This window comes from Miscanthus floridulus, chromosome 1 (genome assembly GCF_019320115.1).
Source record: "Miscanthus floridulus cultivar M001 chromosome 1, ASM1932011v1, whole genome shotgun sequence".
Lineage (NCBI taxonomy): Eukaryota > Viridiplantae > Streptophyta > Magnoliopsida > Poales > Poaceae > Miscanthus > Miscanthus floridulus.
In genome coordinates this window covers 42,828,495-42,847,888 of record NC_089580.1, presented here as the reverse complement: position 1 = coordinate 42,847,888, position 19,394 = coordinate 42,828,495, and the positions used below count along the sequence as shown (strand labels likewise).

At 46.3% G+C, this 19,394-nt stretch overlaps 2 protein-coding genes, 1 long non-coding RNA gene and 2 pseudogenes across 3 annotated transcripts; 4 read left to right on the top strand and 1 right to left on the bottom strand.

Moving 5' to 3' along the window:
• Positions 1-944: 944 nt before the first annotated feature.
• LOC136481425 (uncharacterized) lies at positions 945-2,193 on the bottom strand. The gene is made up of 3 exons (XR_010764712.1): positions 2,054-2,193; positions 1,426-1,909; positions 945-1,052 (listed from the first exon to the last, which is right to left on the bottom strand). It is a non-coding gene; the product is annotated as an uncharacterized lncRNA (long non-coding RNA).
• A 2,000-nt stretch (positions 2,194-4,193) lies between these two features.
• Positions 4,194-7,952, top strand: LOC136455622 (suppressor of disruption of TFIIS-like; annotated as a pseudogene).
• A 406-nt stretch (positions 7,953-8,358) lies between these two features.
• LOC136500302 (large ribosomal subunit protein uL18c) lies at positions 8,359-10,873 on the top strand. The gene is made up of 3 exons (XM_066495676.1): positions 8,359-8,605; positions 8,915-9,076; positions 10,533-10,873. The coding sequence occupies exons 1-3, from the start codon at positions 8,420-8,422 to the stop codon at positions 10,680-10,682; spliced, it is 498 nt and encodes a 165-aa protein (XP_066351773.1). The 5' UTR covers positions 8,359-8,419; the 3' UTR covers positions 10,683-10,873.
• A 2,059-nt stretch (positions 10,874-12,932) lies between these two features.
• On the top strand, positions 12,933-13,528 carry LOC136481415 (uncharacterized; annotated as a pseudogene).
• A 2,900-nt stretch (positions 13,529-16,428) lies between these two features.
• LOC136481404 (mannan endo-1,4-beta-mannosidase 3-like) lies at positions 16,429-19,039 on the top strand. Its single transcript, XM_066478758.1, has 4 exons — positions 16,429-17,180; positions 17,313-17,507; positions 17,668-17,790; positions 18,093-19,039. Exons 1-4 carry the CDS (start codon positions 16,782-16,784, stop codon positions 18,858-18,860), a joined length of 1,485 nt encoding a protein of 494 aa, XP_066334855.1. The 5' UTR covers positions 16,429-16,781; the 3' UTR covers positions 18,861-19,039.
• The last annotated feature ends 355 nt before the right edge of the window (positions 19,040-19,394 follow it).

Sequence of the window (19,394 nt, the reverse complement as noted above, 5' to 3'; positions counted from 1 at the left end):
CGCTGCACAGGGGCCGCTTCGCAACATGCATGTACGAACCGCTTCGCAACAACATAAATAAATAAAAAATAAAGTGACTAACAACAGCAATGTATCAACTTGTTATTACACTAGTATCAGGGCGCGAGCATTCGCGCGCCCATGCAGGAAAAAATGTGGGTGCGTGCGAGGGCCAAGCATTATTTTAAGGAGATTTGGTCGTTACATGTACTTTCACTGATAGACATTTACAATGCAGATAAAGTATACAGACGTAGGCACATGGCAGTGTCACTAACTCATTGCTCATTGGTAGTCTTTGGTGCTTTATAGGAGATTTATGCAGTGCAGATGAGATGGCTGGTTGATATCTACATCATGCATATACTCCATAGCCTAGGTGTATAATGTAGCGGTGATCTTGGTTCTCCTAAGCTTTATATTCTAACAGGAAGTGATTCTACAAAGGTTAAAAATGAGGTGTACCTAAAGAGTTGGGCTATTTGAGACAAAGCACCTGTTTTTCAACAATTTATATAGAACAGAAAGATAGAATTGATTTCCCTGGTTGCTGCTGTTCTTAGGTGCAAATGCTGACGTATTTTTGGGGTAATAACTACCTGCAAACACAAATAGTAATTAGATGTGTTTTCTGATCTGAAACATATTTCCAATGAAAACGCAAAAGGGATAAGCAGACAAGGAACTTCATTGGCACATATCTAGAATTAATATGGGGACATATCTCCAACTAATATGGCAAAGAGTTGAACATATATATGAGGAACTTTTACAGTAAACATTTCCAATGCAAATGTTCAAGAATTTGAGGACCGAGGGTAAACATTAATCGTAGCACAATAGGAGTTCAGTCAATGGCAGATGGAAATGGACAATCCATAGATGTCAAAACTCAAGAGGAGAGTTTGATTAAGCCAACTTAGATATGCATAAGAAAAAGTATATACCAGAGCTATCACCAAAATTTTGTGCACCATCTCCTAAAGGAAGCACTGGTATCAGACAGTTAGGATGTGACTACGGCAGCCTTTGAGCTCTAGGTGCCTGTAATCCTGGCAATCAAATAATCTTAGTGAGTATCCCACGTGTTGCCACTGGTCGATGCAGGGGCAGTATTTAGTGCTGAGCGTTTTTTTTATAGCTGCATGTAGCATGCATATTTGTTTCTAATATTATGGAAAACATATATTGATGGATATGCAGAATCGAAATCACCTATTTAAAAAAAGCAAACACAGTCACATGAGTTCCAGTAAAAGGCGATAGTTATTGCCATCGAAAATAGGATCAATAAAAACAGCTCCTTGTCCCCATTGTTTGCTCAGTATGAAATATGTGGCAAATGTGTTATATGAATCGAGCAAAAAGACAGTCAGTGTATGTAATTGTGGATGCTATGCAGACTAGAACACATATAAGAATTACCTCATGTGCAGTGGGTTATAAGAAATGGTCTTGCACGCATCTCAGGAAGTCATCTTTGCAATGTAATTGACGATTTTGTAACTCTAAATTTCTGGTTGCAAACAAGGGCAGAGAAGTATAAATCATTCCATTGGAAGTTGCATCACCTCTGAAATGACGATCCACACAGCTTAGTCAGCAAGTTCAGATATTCCTAAAAACAAATATGTAACCATAGTGTGCTTTTGAGATGAGAAAGTAACTGAAACCATGCTCTGCAATTATGAATGCAGTCTGCAAAGCAACAATAACTGAATCTAGCATATATCATCTATATATGTAGGAACTGAACTTGCGAGCAAGAAGAATAACAATTTAACTGTGCGAGAGAACAGTTCACGTGATCAAATTCAGTAACACAAGCCTCTATCTTCGAATGGCGAGAAAGGGCTCCAACCACCTCTTTCTGGTTCTGGTAAAGGCAGAGGTCTATAAGATTCTGGAGCTGTACAACAAAAACTAACAACTGAGTTAAATGAACCATCATTACATGTACTGTATAGCAATGTATAAATGACAACCACACCATTTTGTGAAATCTGTTTTCCCCCCTAGAAAATGGGAAATGTTGAAATGATGTAACAGTAACCTGCCAAAAATAATTAGAGGCTTTTCTCTTTAGACGGAGGTTCACTATGCAATTCTTTTTTCATGCAAGGAGTAACTGGTACAAAGGATGGAAATCTATTATGAACCAATTTAAACATAACCATGTAAGTAGCGGAGAATAAACATTATGGTTGCGAAATTTCTGACACATACCAGAGAAAATTTGCATGTGCTGGCATGGATTCAGAGAGGACTACAGTCCCACTAGTAGCTGATCTTAGCCACGCCACATCTCATACCTTGCTGAATGTACCTCTGTCGGCATGGAATCAGAAACTCAAACAAAAACATCATATGAAAATAGGAAAGGGCGACTGAATAAGAGCAATAAGCCATACAGATTCAGTGCCACTCCTTGCTGTTTCTAGCACCTCACTCAAAAGAGCTATGTCTGCCAATATGTATAGAGATAACACATTTGGCGTCAATTTTAGTCACATAACCAAGCAAGGAGCACGGTCTAACGAAATCAGGAAGCAGGATCTGGGGAAGAAGGTACCGAGCGGGAGAGGAGGGTCATTACCGGCAGATGGAGCCGCTGAGCTGAGTCGATGCCGTCTCCGGCGGCGATGAAGAGGCAACGCGCTAGGGTTTCCTGTAGCGTAGCAGACGTAGAGCAGAGAGATGTCGGCGACCATCGGTGGGGACCGGACGCGCGTCGCCATGGCTGGTGGGGGCCACCGCCGGTGGCCACGCGCGCACGGCGCCGTGCCGCGGTCAGGGGGCACCATCGAGCGCCTCCCGCAGGGAGCCGGCGCTACGGGGCCGTCCGGGACGACGCAAGGCCAGAGGAGGAAGAGGAGGGGGCGAGGCGGGAGGAGGAAGAGGAGGAGCGGCCGCAGCCACCGCGGCGGTAGGCCAAGGGCGCTCGCGCCGCCGTGCTCGCGTCGGGTCTCGGGAGGGAGAGGAGAAAACGACGGTAGAAGAAGAAGCCTCTGGAACAACGAGAAGCTGAAGCCGAGTATTTATTTGTGTGCCTGGATTCTGAGAGAAGCCGAAGCAGGATGAGGGAAGGTTGAGAAGGTAAAAAGGAGCAGGTGGAAGCTGCTTTCAGTAGAAACTGATTCAGTAAATCATGGCCGTATAACTCGAGATCTGACGGTGGTAAAGAATTCGGGCGACGTGGACGGTGGTTCCGTCGGAGGAGCAGGGCGGGCTTGTTTAGGTAAACACTTCATGCATGATGCATGTAAGCCTCGAACGTACGTACGTGTAAGTTTGTAACCAAGTGCTAATATAAGTACTCTACCCTCTACGGACACATGTACAGGCGTACATCACGACTCCCTTTCTAATTTTCTTCTCACATCATTCGCTTTGCTTCGCTGAAAACAAACATCTACGGTTAATAACATCCACGGTGGTACTACAGCTAATAACATCCACGGTGGTCTCGTGAAAAAATAAACCTAACATTATTCTGGTTGAAAAAACAAATTGATAAAGACGGATTATAAAAGAAGCGAACATGGCATGTAGTACTACCCGTTGAGATCCTAAAGAAACGACTGTACTAGCTCAGCAATACTTTTCAATATGAACGAATATTATTTTCCTCAGCATTTTAGCATAAGTCCAATCTCAGCGAAACGAACAGGACCATCGTGCATGTTGTGGATTTTAACTACAGTTTCGCTACTTGCTTTGTTAAAAAAAACGAATGAGTCTACTTACGAATCAAAATAAAGATGAAAGAAAGTTCACGGCAACACGCACGGAGAAACAAGACCGAAGATGCATTGGACCAGGACACCAGAAATCATGAAGTTTTATTTATTTAAATGCTTAACTTGATTGATTGATGCTCCAAGTTGGTACCCGTACGTGGTTGGAGAATTGAGAGCTCGGGGTCAAACACAACCCACGTTGCACGGCGCTCGAGGATTGGAGTTGGATTCTCGACGCCAGCGTCTACGACGTCGAGCTTGGTGCCAGCGTCTACGGCGTCGAGCTCAGCGTCATTGATGCTGGCGTCGAGCTACCTGCCACGTTCGCTTCTGCGTCGAGCCAAGACATAGATGTGTTAGCTCGGCGCCAGCGTCGAGCTAAGAGTCTATTTTTTGAGTTCTTTTCGTCAGGGCTCTATTTGTGACGAACTTTCGGAAAAAGAGATAAAAAGTAAAAAAGACAGCCATAACGGAGACGCCGTTGTGCGGGAGACAGAGAGAGCGGAGTGAAGAGCAGCGGCGCAAAGTGAGCCATGCTCGCCTCGCCGACGCTCGCGTCCCCGCGCCTGGCCGTCGCGCGGCGCTGTCCGTCGTCGCCAAGGTCAAGGTGTCCACGCCGCAGGATGACCGCATCGCCCGCCATGTCCGCCTCCGCAAGAAGGTAGGAGTAGAAATCTGCGCGAGAGCAAAGTTAGAATCTTTCTCCTCCTTCCTTCGTACGAATGTGCACGAATTGTAATAAGAACATTTTCGCTCTCCAGTCGATTGCGGGAGTGGTGGGCGGGGGCCAATGCCGTGCCTCCGTCCTGTTCGACGAAATGCTTCTATTGGAGTGGTAGCCTAAGAATCTATCAGCTATACCTAGAGTTCACGAATTGGATGTAACTACGGGTTTTACTGCTACTTCCTGCTAGTTTCACGAGTTTTATCGCAGTTGTCAGTCTTACATACTCCTTTCCAGGTAGGGATGAAAACGGATCGGATACGGAGAGGCCGAGGTTGAGTGTTTTCCGCTCAAACAAGCATTTGTACGCTCAAGTCATCGACGACACAGAGCAATGCACTCTGGCTTCAGCTTCAACCATGCACAAAACTCTCTCCAAGGAATTGGAATACTTGGCTGGGCCAACGATTGTAAGTTATCAGCTCCTTTTATTTTGCTTGAGAAACTCTGATCTTGGTTGAAATGTCAATACCATTCCAAAGATAGTAAATCACTAACAGGGAGTTTACTTGTTCCTTTATTAAATCATCCCTTCCCCCCATAATACAAATGGAAGATTGCTCTAGTGAAAATGCATATTCTTTCCACTTGTAGCATCATTGGAAACTAGATGATAAATTATCTGGTAAGGGCCAAGGACTTCAATGTGCAATTAATTATCTATGACCCAATCAAATGTATATACTCTGTTTGGGTATTGAATTGTCGTTGGGATTTCAGATTACATAGTTTGAGGTACTCCTACTCTAAACACACCAGTTATTTCTACTAGATTGTGCAATCACTACAAATATGCATGCATTCCCGATTTCTTCACAAGAATAGACACGGTCTTATGCCTCCGATCATTGGCCAAACCGTGGCTGCAGTGAAAGTAAAACAGAGCACCAGAGTAGATAAGGTGAACAGACAGTGCAGCCTTTGATATATTCACAATTGATAAATCCACTCTTTCATCAGTCATTTGTGGCACTTCAACATCTGCTTATATATTTACAAAACCAGCCATGGCCAACTTAATCAATACAGTCATGTCCTAGGTTCAAATCTCCCTTTCTGAAAAATCAGTGAGTTTTTAGGACAGCATGTTTTTCTAGTAAGATCATAATGGCTTGTAAATAGTCTGGCCACTGGAACTTGAACAATCTCAGGGAACCATACACTGCGTTTTCTTCAGATGATTCTACATATAAAAAACACAATGGTGCAGTGTACTGTCTCTCATCCGCGCGGCTGAAGGCAAGCTTTCCTTATAAGCGCGGAAGATAGAAGATGAAATGTAGAGGATGAACCTGGACGTCATGAAGCGTCCATCAATCACCAGTAACCGCTGCCATAAGCATGAGTTACTGGTAACCGCAGCCATAACTATGACCGTTACAAGTTCAGCCATCAACTACATTCAGTCCACCATTTTATTGCACCTAGCATCTAAATATGGCATTAGGATTTATTTGATTTGATTATTAAATAAAATATGGGTCATGCCCACATTAAATCTAACAGTATACATGACAAGTAAATTTAGCAGCATCACATCCATTATTCATGCTTATCGTTCCTTGATGAAGATCGTTTACATGGTTGGCACAAACTTAGTAATGCTAGCTTGGCCATTTCTTGTTTCTTAGGGCCCTAGCACCGGTGTCTTGCGAGTGCAATCGGTTGCACGGTACCCGGCTGCGATGGGGCCGTCTGCTGCTTCTTCAAACAGGCCATCGCAAGGGAGCAGGGCCTCAACTTCCAACAATGTGGACGAGGGGGGCTTCGCCACCGTCGAAGGCTCTAGGATGGTCACTTGATCCACTCTCTCAAGAGTGCGGGCGCTGTGCACGGACGAGATGGTGGCCATGGCCATGACAACAAGGAGCAGGAGGGCTGTGAGGTTGGCGAGCTTGGCCATTTCTTCACGGTTTGGTGATAGTCGTTTATTGTGAGGTAATGGATTGGAGTGGGTTGCTGGTCTAGGATTGGGAGGAATAACTGTTTTTTATAGGTGGAAATGTGGTTACTTGTTACTAAGATTTTATTTATGTAACTGCAGTGGAGTTAGTGGATGTGTTTAATATCTATAAGAGGAGTTACGCTATAATGAATAAGCCTTGTTTGCTCAAATAAACCCATAGGAGTTTCATCCAGAAAAAAGATTAACTTTTTTAAATGGCAGAAAAAGATTAACTTAGGAGTTATTTGATGGAGTTACATCCAAAACTTGCATCCTGTCTATTTTTCTTCATTTTTTCAGCTCTCAAATAATAACTATTCAGAAAACTGGTCTCACTTAATTTGTGAAAACTTTTTGCAGTTTTTGACTGTTGAGGATGGAGTCTCTTGAAAGACCGAAGTACAAGTGCTTGCTGTTTGGTGTGTTCCCTTCTTTTAAAATTCCAGAGAAATTATTGTGTTTATTTCTTCATCTTATGGTATAATCAAATAATGATGTCTCTTTTTCTATTTCATTTTCAGATCTTGATGACACTTTGTATCCCTTCAGCGTTGGCATCAATCTAGCTTGTCGCAAAAACATACAAGGAATCGTTTTCCACGGCTTCATGCTTTATGAGGTGTTTATTGTCTGCAAATGTTGAAGAGACTGCAACTTTGAAATTTGGCCACCAGATTACATGCGGCACCATTTGCATATTGAAGAAAGCCATATTGCAGATATGAGCCTGGACCTGTACAAGGAATATGGCACCACAATGGCTGGCCTTAAGGTAATCTTTACAATGACTTGTCCTATATTTTCTTCTCCTTTCTAATCGTGTGATCGTTATTCTCTGCAGGCATTAGGCTACGAAATTTGATAATGATGAGTTTGATGCAACTGTTCATGGTACCTTGCCATATCACAACCTGAGGCCTGACCCTGTTGGAAATTTTACATTCTAAGAGTTTATTTTCAGATATTTTTTGACGACAGCACTCGGAACATAGCTTCAGGAAAGGCTGCAGGCTTCCATACTGTGATTGTAAGACACTGCACATGGTCCAAAATTCCACATTAACCGTCATTCATGTCCAATGGGAAAACTTGAACACAAAACTTTCTGAATTTTGCAGGTTGGCAGACCGACACTTGTTCCAGGGGCTGACCATGCTTTGGAGAGCATTCATAACATGAAGGAAGGTTTACCCGAGATATGGGATGGTCAGGATTGGTGCGAGTCTGATGTTCTTGCTTCCACTGCTGTCGAAACTGCGGTGGTTGCTTGAATCTGTAACCCTGTGGGTTATCCATCTGTAATACCGTGAGAGTGGACTACCTACGACTTATAGTTTGAGTTTGGATAGTGGATGCAGAAGGTGTACCCTAGCTTCATTGATGAAGAGATTGCACTCTTATATTAGTTCCAAATATTAATGGAACTGTATCATTTAGAGCAGTGTGAACTGAAAGTTGCTGAACAGCATATGCATTAATTCTGCAGATATTCGCACTGTTGGCGCACCATTCTCTATGTACCATGATTGTACCTCAGAATAAAGTGACAGTACTCTAATTCTACCAAACTTCAGAAGTTTGCATTCCCTTTATATTCCGATATATTGCCCTCTATAAAACAAAATATAGTGCCGCTTTTAATTCTTGTATTCTTTCGACAATGGGAGCTTCGTCAGTTGCTGTTCGGTTGCCAAGGCTGGCCTGATTTTCCCAGGCCTATGCCTAATTTTGGTCATATTAATTAATTTCATAAGTAAACTGGACTATATATATTACAAGTTTAAAATGCTACTGATTTTGTTTGGTTTCAGAGGTATTGCAATTTGCAATGAAATAAATTATGCGAAATGCATCATGTTCTATACTGAAATAAGTAAAATAGAAGGGTCCTTGTTGTAATTTGATCAAGCATTTAAACGCTGTGCAGCGGATAGGATAAGGCCATAACGGAGACGCCGTTGTGCGGGAGGCAGAGAGAGCGAAGAGAAGAGCAGCGGCGCAAAGGGAGCCATGCTCGCCTCGCCGGCGCTCGCCGGCGTTCACTCATTCGCGGCGTCCGTGTCCGGCAACCTCCTCATCCCCTTACCTTCCGTCCCCGCGCCGGCCCGTCGCGCGGCGCTGTCCGTCGTCGCCAAGGTCAAGGTGTCCACGCCCCAGGACGACCGCATCGCCCGCCATGTCCGCCTCCGCAAGAAGGTACTAGAAATCTGCGCGAGAGCCAAGTTAGAATCTTTCTCCTCCTTCCTTCGTACGAATGTGGACATCAATCAATGTGCACGAATTCTAGCGAGGACATTTTCACTCTGCATTCGACTGCACGAGTGGTGGGTGCGGGCCAAGGCCGTGCTTCCGTCCTGTTCGACGAAATGCTTCTCTTGGAGTGGTAGCCTAAGAATCTATCGGGTATAGAGCTCACGAATTGAATGTAACTACGGGTTTTACTGCTACTTGCTGCTAGTTTCACGAGTTTTATCGCAGTTGTCAGTCTTACATACTCCTTTCCAGGTAAGTGGCACCACAGAGAGGCCGAGGTTGAGTGTTTTCCGCTCAAACAAGCATTTGTACGCTCAAGTCATCGACGACACAAAGCAATGCACTTTGGCTTCAGCTTCAACCATGCACAAATCTCTCTCCGAGGAATTGGAATACTCGGCTGGACCAACGATTGTAAGTTATCAGTTCCTTCTATTTTGCTTGAGAAACCCTGATCTTCCTTGAAGTGTCATTATCATTCCAAAGACAGTAAAACAGTAACAGAGAGTTTAGATCATAGGCCCAACCCTGCTTTATTAGAAAGCTTAAGTTTGAACGTAACAGAGAGTTTACTGTTTTTTTCCGAATCGAGGCATTCCCCATTTCAATTACTCAGATACCAGAAATACGGAGTTCCTAAGAAAGTTCAGAAAGCAGAAACTGAATGAGGAACAAGAAGACCTGACCCTGACAGTTTTCCTAAACTCTATGCCTATCTGATTAAGCAGATATAGTAGAGCAGGAGTACAGTCTAGATAACTGAGGTTTACAGACTTCCACCTTACAGCCCAGATACATGCACATGGCTACTCATCCAAAAGGAACATAACAGAAACGCAGCTCCACCACTACACCATTCTCAGGCACATCTATCAGGTCCCTGATCTTCGTCATCTTGAACAACATCCTGCAGCTGCTTCATCGCCACCTTTGGTTTCTGATTTGGCTAGCAGCTTGGACACAATTTGAAACATGATGTTCACTGCTTCCAAAAGCCCTTCTTTGTCCACTCGAACGTAGACACCTGCCTAGTAACGAATAAGAGCGCATTCAAATCACATCAACCACTTGTAGAGAGTTTACTGGTTCCTTGTTTAAATGCATATGCTTTCCACTTGTAGCATCATTGGAAACTTCAATGTGATTAATTATCTATGACCCAATCAAATGTATACACTCTGTTTGGGTACTGAATTATCATTGGGATTTCAGATTACATAGTTTGATTTGAGGTATTCCTACTTTAAACACGCCAGTTATCTGTACTAGATGTGTAATCACTACATATATGCATGCATCGCTGTTTCTTCACAAGAATAGGCACGGTCTTATGTCTCTGATCATTGAACAAGCCCTGGTTGCAGTGAAAAGTAAAACAGGCTACCAGAGTAGAGAAGATGAACAGATAATGCAGCCTTTAATATATTCACGATTTATAAACCCATTCTTTCATCAGTCATTTGTGGTACTTCAATATTTGCTTATATATACATAAAATAGCCATGGCCAACTTAATCAACACAGTTAAGTCTAGGTTCAAAACTCCCTTTCTGAAAAATCAATGAGGTTTTAGGACAGCATGCTTTTCTAGTTAGATCACACTGGCTTGTAAGTAGTCTGGTTACTGGAACTTGAACAATCTCAGGGAACCATACACTGTGTTTTCTTCAGATGATTCTACATATAAAAAACACAAAGCAATTTGAAGTTGTGCAATCATTTTTATGATGACTCTGTTGATTTTTATCTCCAATGGTATTGCATTGGTGTTTGAATTTTGCTTATACATGATTCAACATGACAAGATGAGACATGCTCTCGCAGATAGGCTATGATTTGTTTCTGACAGAAATTTGATATTGGCTTCCAGGAAATAGCACAAAAGATTGGTGAGGTGATTGCCAAGTCTTGCTTGGAGAAAGGGATCAGCAAAGTTGTCTTCGATCGAGGTGGTTTCCTCTACCATGGCCGCATAAAAGCTCTTGCTGATTCTGCTAGAGAGCACGGGCTTGAATTCTGAATCGTCCAAATGTTTGTTCATATCTCCAGGGTCACCTGTAATCTTCCCTTTTTCTCCATATGTCGGACAGAATTCTTTTGTAGTCATTCGCCTTGTTCTGCAGGGTGCAGACATGGCCACTCTTTGATCATGTCACGTTTTTGTAGTCTTGTGTTCTGATGCTTCTCTAATTGATATTACTAGTATCCATCTCTCCAGCCGTCGCTACTCTATGGTACACATCATATATTCATATACGATAGAATGATATGTGGAACATTATTGATCCTTTCGATCTGAATCCTGAGTAGACGATAGCTGGAACGGAAAGAAGACGGCGAAAAAGGAAGGCTTTCTTCTACTCTCTCTTCGTGATGTACTTTGTCCGTTCTGCCCTCGATAGAACAGCATGGCCACTTGATCTACCTGCTTGTCTGTATTATATTACAATTTACAATGTCATTATACTGTACAGCAGGTGTAATCTGAGCGTATTTTTGCAATGCTGAATACACTGAGAGCCCATCTACAGGAGTAGGATAACAACTAGAACCAGCTAACGTGAATGTGATGCGATTGTGATGCTGCAGAGTGTCAGATAGACCTCATGTTTGAACAACCACAAATCAATTTTAGGTTACTGCTCACAGCGTCACCTGTTGTACGTGCATGACAGCGTCGATCTATATTATTACTCGTTTCTTTACTGTCATTTTCCTGTTCTTCATCCATCAATCAGTGTGACTCGTATTAAAATCTCATACTTGTTATCATGTTGCCTGTATCTTTCTTATTAAATGTCTGCCTACTAACATGAAAGGGATATATACATTGGATTGCAATAGGAAAAAGTCTATTTAACCCCCCACCTATCAATCATGGTCTACTTCACCCCAAACTATAAAACCGTCTATTTTACCTCCCTGAACTTTTCAAAACCGTCTATTTTACCCCCCCGGGGCGGTTTTCGACGGTGGTTTTGCTACAGTAATGGTGGTTTTGCTATAGTGACGGTGGTTTTGTCTTTTTCTTTTTTATTTATTTCTGGTGAATCTTAAAAAAATCATAGTAAATCACAGAAAAATTATAAAATGGAAAATCTAATTTTGTTGGACTCCACATGAGTAGATCTACACAATGAACATATAATATGATATGCTTTAGTACAAAATTTTTGTTGTAGTTTTAGATTAATTGGAAAATCCAATTTTGTCTGTAATTAATTGGAACAATTCATAGCTGCAGCTTCTGTGGTCCAATTACGGTGACATTTTTATGGTAGGCTAATTATTGTATGCTTGAACTATAGTAAAAATTTCGTACTCATTGGACCATGTATAACTTAGTTATAGATAAATTTCAATTAATTACAGAAAAAATTAGATTTTCCAATTAATCTAAAGGTACAGCAAAACCTTTGTACTAAAGCATACCACATTATATGTTAACTGTGTAGATCTACTCATGTGGAGTCAAACAAAATTGGATTTTCCACTTTATGATTTTTCTATGATTTACTATGATTTTTCAAAGATTCAGCGAAAATAAATAAAAAAAGAAAAAGGTGAAACCACAGGTAGCGTAGCAAACCACCGTTACTGTAGCAAAACCACCGTCGAAAACCGCCCGGGGGGGTAAAATAGACGGTTTTGAAAAGTTTAGGGGGTAAAATAGACGGTTTTATAGTTTGGGGGGTGAAATAGACCATGGTTGATAGGTGGGGAGTTAAGTAGACTTTATTCGATTGGCAATAATATATTGGGCACGTGGTGATCCGCGTCATTATTGCACGAATCTGATCGTAACCCTGTCCCTTGAGTAATGATCCATTCTTTCATCGCTGGATACACACTCCTGCTGTAAAAACAATGGCCTCACGCCATTGTTATGAAAAGGATACGTACGACGACTCTTTCACTGAATTTCCAGACAAAAGATAAGAGCAAGATTTATTGGTTCAGCGCGTTGCCTATCTTCTGATTGATAGCTCGAGCTGTCTTATACTGCTCGATAGATTTGTGAAACTCATGTGGTCCTCTTGGAGTGGGATTGGATGGATGAATCCTGACGAATCCAAGCTAGAAGCACAGCGACCTGCATTAACTTGCATTGGTTAATTTTCTTCATCTCGATCAGTTTCACCATCACGTCCTCTCACATCCTTGCATTGCATTGTTTGTCAAGTAAAGTAAAAGATAATGCGTTGGTAAGCATCCATCTTATCTCTGCGATCCCTGAAAGAGCGCTTCTTCCAAAAGATAAAGAGTTGGCCGGTGCATGTGTTGAGACACTGACTGGTGGGCCCAACTGTCTGTCCAGGTGCCAAAGCCCAGAAGAGCCCAACCAACCCCGCAGCCGGTGCAGGCAGAGATGGCGGACGTGAGCGGCAGCGGCTTCGGGGGCCGGCGCCCGCCGGGGCTGCTGGCGAACGCGGCGAAGCGCAAGGACGGGTTGGTGCAGCTCTTCCTGATGGCGGGCGTATTCATGATGAGCATACGGTCCCTGGGACAGAAGCACCGCCTCCGCGACCTCGCCGACGACACCGCGGACCTCCGCCGCGAGCGCGACGACCTCTCCCTCCGCGCCCGGGGCCTCCAGGACGCGCTCCGCAGGGAGGCGGACGCCGACTCATCCGGCGCCCTCGCGTCCCACCTCACCCTGCGCCCGCCGCCGCCGAGGACCAGTAGCTGCCTAGCTGGCTAATTCTTCTCTTCTCCACGTTCTTGTTCTACGGTCGTGGCTTCCTCTGTTGTTGATGCTGCCTCACGATCCATGGCAGCGCACGCCATGTGTTTGTGGAAATGCCGCAATGCAACTACCTTGAGATGCATTGTTGATTGAGACTTCAAACTTCTTCGCGTTTCAGATTGACCAATCAATGCTCCTTTTATTTTACTTTAAAAAAAAACTTGTGTCCATTGGTCCTGCTTCTCTTATAATCCGTTAATCCATCTTTTTCAGCTTGTTTTTTTTCAGTCGGAATAGTTCACAATAAATCAGTCATAACAGTGTTTCGATTTGGTTAGGCAACGGGGCCACTACCAGTGCTTTCCTTCGTGGCAAATGCATATTGCATATGCGTCGTCGTCTGCCACTACCAGTGGCGTGTGTCTGAGAAAGAAAGGTTTATTTGCCCTGGACGACAAATGCATGGCACGCGGAGGCCTGAAGGAAAAATGAGAGGGCAGTTCTGGAGAAGCCTGATACCACGTCATTCCATTCCCTTGTTTCTATATTATCTTCTGATTACTGAAAAGATAGCTTGAGCTGTCTAACTAAGCTGATTTGTGAAACTCTTGTGGTCTCGTTCACTTCGAGTTCTCTGATTCCTTGGTGTTGTGTTCCTGTTGGGTTGGATGCAACGACCTGCATTAACTTGCACTGATCGATCGATTTTCTTGGTGTCAGCTTCTAAGCCAGCCGTCGCCATCACGTCCTCTAGTCACATCCCTGGATTGTTTTGTTTCTCAAGTAACAGATACTCCAGTACAGTACTGTGATGCGTTCCTGAAAGAGCTCTTCTTGCAAAAGATTCATGGTCATTTCGTTGAGATCTTTTGGTGGATAGATTGACAGTTCATCATTCAGAGAAGGTTTTCCAGAAGCGAAAAAGGAGAAAGAGCAAAGGGCTGAAAGAGCAGGATGTTTTTGACTACTGGTTGACTTTGGGGTGTAGTGAGGGACTGAAAAAGTATTTCCGCGAAATTCAAAAGAGGTTTTCCACAAAATTCTTGCTTTTATGCAGAGATGGCGTATACTTCTGAAGGAACAGGCTGCCCAATTTATGGATGACAAGATCTCACGGGTGAAGAGTTGGTTACAAGACTTCTGCAAGAATATTGAGGAAATGGAGATCGAATAGTTGTAGTTTTGCTCTTTTCTTCTTCAGAAGACATGTCTCTTTAGTGGTACTGGTAGTTTGCTGGCGTCTGTTATTACATCATTCAGGTGTAGTTTCTTTTGTTGCTCTCTTGTAAGCTGGTTTCCCCAGCAGGTTTCGGATCTTTGTAAAAACGTTTTACCCTCGTCAAAAAAAAAAAAATGAGTTGGGGAGTGAGCGAGACGGGTCTCAAGTGGCCGGCCGGTGGCATGTGTTGAGACACTAGATCGAGGCCCAACTGTCTGTCCAGGTAACAGGAGATGGCGACGTCTGTGGCAGCGGCACGGTCGTGTGTCAAACACTCCGACCTGTGTGCAAGGTTGACACGATCCTTGGCTCCGACGACGAAGTGCCTTTCCTGGCCGGGCCGCCATGGCAAATGGCAGTATGGCACCACGCAGGGCTGCACTGCAATGCATATTGCCTACCACTACCAGTGGCTTGTGTGTAAGAAAGAAAGGTTTATTTGCCCTGGACAAATGGCATGGCAAGCGGAGGCCTGAAGAAACGTTGAGAGGGCAGCTCTCGAGAACGACGAGAAGCCTGACAACACGGCATTCCCTTGTGCGCGAGTAATAAGTAATATATAAAGGCTAAAGTTTGAGAAATACTGAAGTTACCAGCATCTTTTGGATCGGAGCTGTGTTCGAAAATATTTGCAGACGGCAGGCCGAAAGCGTAGCAACGAGATTTGGAGCGTAACTTTGCGCCGACTTTTGGACTTTTTGTTACCCTCCGTGCGGGGTAAGCTTGTTGGTCTAATCCACTTTATTTATGAACCAAACAGTACTGCAGCAATCGGCATCGGTTCTTTCGCTTTCAGAAAGTTAAAACAAGATGGCAAGTGCCATCCTAGAATCTAAAGAAAAGGTTAAGCAAGCTGCAGAAGTTAGGCCCAGTTTAGATCCCACCAAAAATTCAAATTTTTTCAAGATTCTCCGTCACATCAAATCTTGCGGCACATGCATGGAGCATTAAATGTAGGTAAAAAGAATAACTAATTGCACAGTTTGCCCGTAATTGGCGAGACGAATCTTTTAAGCCTAAATAGTCCATAATTGGACAATTTTTGCCAAATACAAACGAAAGTGCTACGGTAGCCAAAAGCCAAAAATTTTCACATCTAAACAGGGCCTTACCCATTTCCCCAATTTGTCACTCTACTCTCTTTTTATAAGTTTATATAGCGAAGAAGTAGCGTACTAGGGTGGAAAAAAAAACATTTACAGTTGGGTGGGCCAGTGACGTCACAGTCGGTTTCGGGAAAATATACGGTGGCATCGTAGTCGTGACCTACATACCACTGGTAGAGACGGTGTATTAAACTGTAATTGCGTGTCGGATCGGAGTTTGCTTGTTCAGGACAGGAGCCAACCAGGTAAAAATAAGCATCTGGTAGTTAGGTGGAGCAACACCGAACGCAACACGACACCGCGGGGTAGCTAGGTCGAGCGGCCGTCCGAAGCCGAGACATGTGGCGTCAGCCCCTGCCGGCCTAGGCAAAGCAGCCCGTTGCCTTGCCCCGCGTCCAACCGAGCCCGGACGAGCGTTTCATTCTGGCGGTGCCCCAATCGCGCGCACGCGTCGTGCCGCCCCGCGGATTCCTCCACAGATTCCACCGCCCGCGCGCAGGAACGCGACGCTTTGCCCCCGTGCAGTCGTGGCCTCGTCTCGTGGTGCCTCCTTCCAAGCTCTCGGTGTCGTCTCCGCGGTTTCGTGACGGGACGAGACATCTTACTCCCTGCGTGAGTTCGACACGGCTGCACCTGCACGGCACGAAACGGGACGGGACTCTTGGCCGACCGGTCTGCGGACGGTCCAAAGACGGATAGATTCGGATTGCCTGCCGCTGCGTCTGCGCACGCCGGGCGCCAAATGCAAAAATGGCACGCACAGCCTTCCTTCCCTCCTTGTTCCTTCCTTCCTTGCTTACAAGCTGGAGTCTTATGTGCACACACGACAGCACGACAGGAAGAGGCACAACGATGGAGCTCGGTGAAGAAGCTGGACCTCGTCGCGCGCGGTAACAGAACAGTCCCGGAAGGTATTCAAATTCAAACGGAGGCGGACGGCGCCGTCGCTGCTGGCCGCCAGGGCCTAGCTGCGCAGGTCGTACACGTACGTACGAGTGGTGGCGCCGCTTCCTCCCGGGTCCCGGGTCCCGGTCCCAGGGGCGCTCTATTAAACGCGCGCGCGCGCGGCCGGCCGTGCATTACCCGACGCCGACGGTCGACAGGTGCATGCACCGGAGCGAGTTCGAGCCAGCAATGGCGAAGGCGAAGCCACGGCCGGCGGCGGCCATCCTTCTCCTGCTCATCTTCCTGGCCGCCGCCGCGGCTGCTGGTGCTGGCTCGGACGCCGAGACGACGGGCGGCGGCGGCGGCATGGTGGGCGTTCACGGCACGCGGTTCGTGGTCGGCGGAGGCGAACGCGACGGCAGGCCCATCTACTTCAGCGGGTTCAACGCCTACTGGCTGATGCTGGTGGCGTCGGACCCGGCGCGGAGGGGCAAGGTGGTGGCGGCGTTCCGCCAGGCGGCCGACCACGGGCTCAACCTCGCGCGGACCTGGGCGTTCAGCGACGGCGGCGACACGCCGCTGCAGGCGGCGCCGGGCGTCTACGACGAGGCCATGTTCCAGGTCGCTACCGTAACCACCGTAACGTGTAAACCCAAGCGCGACGTACTTGTCGTCCGTGCGTGTCGAGGTGGTGTTGTTAACAGCTAGCGATAAAGAATCTATCGTTGGGTCTTCTTCATTTCTTGCTTCCAGGGGCTGGACTTCGTGGTCGCCGAAGCCTGGCGGCACGGCATCTACCTCCTCCTCTGCCTCACAAACAACTTCCACGACTTCGGCGGCAAGCGGCAGTACGTGCAGTGGGCCAGGGACGCCGGCCACCGCCTCGCCACCGACGACGACTTCTTCAACAGCACCGTCGTCAAGGACTACTACAAGAACCACGTCAAGGTAGTATCCCTAACTCTCATACAAGTATGCATCACCCTGTTAGTTCACTGTGTCTGCTAGCTGATGGCTAGCATCGATGCATGTCAGCAACATTTTTTGTTGCGTTGCGTTGGTTGGTTCCATGTACCATGTTCACAGTGTCTGTTGGCATGCACTGCAGACGGTGCTGACGCGCGTGAACACCCTCACCGGCGTGGCGTACAAGGACGACCCCACCATCCTCGGCTGGGAGCTCATGAACGAGCCCCGCTGCGACGCCGAGCCTACCGGCGCCATGGTCCAGGTGAGTTCACGGTCATCACCCTCTCCTCTCCATCCATCCACTACCAATCAGCTAACTCGTGCACCACGCCGAATTATTCAGCGCCAGTCGTGCTCTACCCTCACATGCACACCCTGATCAAAATCAAATCAAATCAAATGACAACTGAAAACCCAAAGACCTGCCCGGCCGCAATTAACGCTGCCTGTCGACCGACCGACGATCACCCACGAGCCACATGATCCACCGACCACGACCATTCATCCGCCGACAGCCGTGGATTTGACTTGACTTGACTTCACCGCGCGCATGGCCGCATGCAGGCGTGGGTGGAGGAGATGGCGCCGTACGTGAAGTCCATCGACGGCGGGCACCTGGTGACGGCGGGGCTGGAGGGCTTCTACGGCGCCGGCGCGCACGAGAGCAAGGACCTCAACCCGTGGGGCATCTACTACGGGACCAACTTCGTGGAGACGCACCGCGCGCGGGGCGTCGACTTCGCCACCATCCACCTCTACCCGGACGTCTGGCTCTGGGGCTCCGCCGCCCACACGCAGCTCGCCTTCCTCCGCAACTGGACGCGCTCCCACGCCCGGGACACGGAGCTGTACCTGGGCAAGCCGCTGCTCGTCACCGAGTACGGCAAGTTCCTCTGGGAGGGCATCGCCGGCGCCAACCGCACCCAGCGGGACTACTTCCTGCGCCTCGTGCTCGACTCCATCTACGCCTCCGCCGCACGCGGCGGACCGCTCGTCGGAGGCGCGTTCTGGCAGCTGCTCGACGGCGGCATGGACACGCTCAGGGACGGATACGAGATCATACTCCCCGAGGACCAACTCGCCGCCACCATCATCGGTAACCACTCCAGCCAGCTGGCCCAGCTCAGCCTCATCACCAGCGAGGACGTCGAGAAACAGGCGGCACTTCGCCGGAGGAGGAGGAGCGCGCATAGGAAGATACACGTAGGCAGCGTGGGTGGTCCCAGTGGTAGTGATAGTTATTATACACAAACTCAACAGTTGTTGCACATACTCTTGGTTCGTTTCATCTCTTTGTTCACATCGATTTCTTCATTGTTCAGTAGTATATAGATTATAGAAAATTTTACTGTATACTCCACTAGGTAAAAAATATACTTGATAGGTGATGTGTGTGAGAGAGAGACGCAGGTTGTCCTAGAGCTTAGGGGTAGCCAGAGATGAGTACGTAGAGTATATATTTTTTTTTAACCTGTCGACGTCCAAAATTTACCAAACCAAAGATTTGGTAAGCCATGATTTTAATTATTATTTGTTTGGCTATCAAAATTTGTCAACCTCTCATATTTGGCTTGCCAAATCTATGGTAAAATTTTTTACCTAACTTTGGCTTACTAAATTTCTGGCATGGCAAATTTTGGTCGCAAACCAATCAACAGTCTGTTCGTTTCGGCTGAAACGATCGTGGATTATAAGGCAGAAGTACTGCTGGCTGGTTTGGTGTGAGAAAAAAATAATGTTCCAGCTTATAACCCACGATCGTAGGGCCTGTTTGTTTCCGACGCGGCTCCGAGGCCGCGTTTTGGGAATCGCCGAGCCGCGTTCATTTTTTACCGTGAAACGCGCGAGCGCCGCAGACCGTTCGGC

Coding starts and splice junctions, on each gene's coding strand:
- LOC136500302 (XM_066495676.1), top strand. CDS start 8,420: ATGCTCGCCTCGCCGGCGCTCGCCGGCGTTCACTCATTCGCGGCGTCC. Junction 8,606..8,914: donor ATGTCCGCCTCCGCAAGAAG/GTACTAGAAATC, acceptor ACTCCTTTCCAG/GTAAGTGGCACCACAGAGAG. Junction 9,077..10,532: donor ACTCGGCTGGACCAACGATT/GTAAGTTATCAG, acceptor ATTGGCTTCCAG/GAAATAGCACAAAAGATTGG.
- LOC136481404 (XM_066478758.1), top strand. CDS start 16,782: ATGCACCGGAGCGAGTTCGAGCCAGCAATGGCGAAGGCGAAGCCACGG. Junction 17,508..17,667: donor ACTACAAGAACCACGTCAAG/GTAGTATCCCTA, acceptor CATGCACTGCAG/ACGGTGCTGACGCGCGTGAA. Junction 17,791..18,092: donor CTACCGGCGCCATGGTCCAG/GTGAGTTCACGG, acceptor GGCCGCATGCAG/GCGTGGGTGGAGGAGATGGC.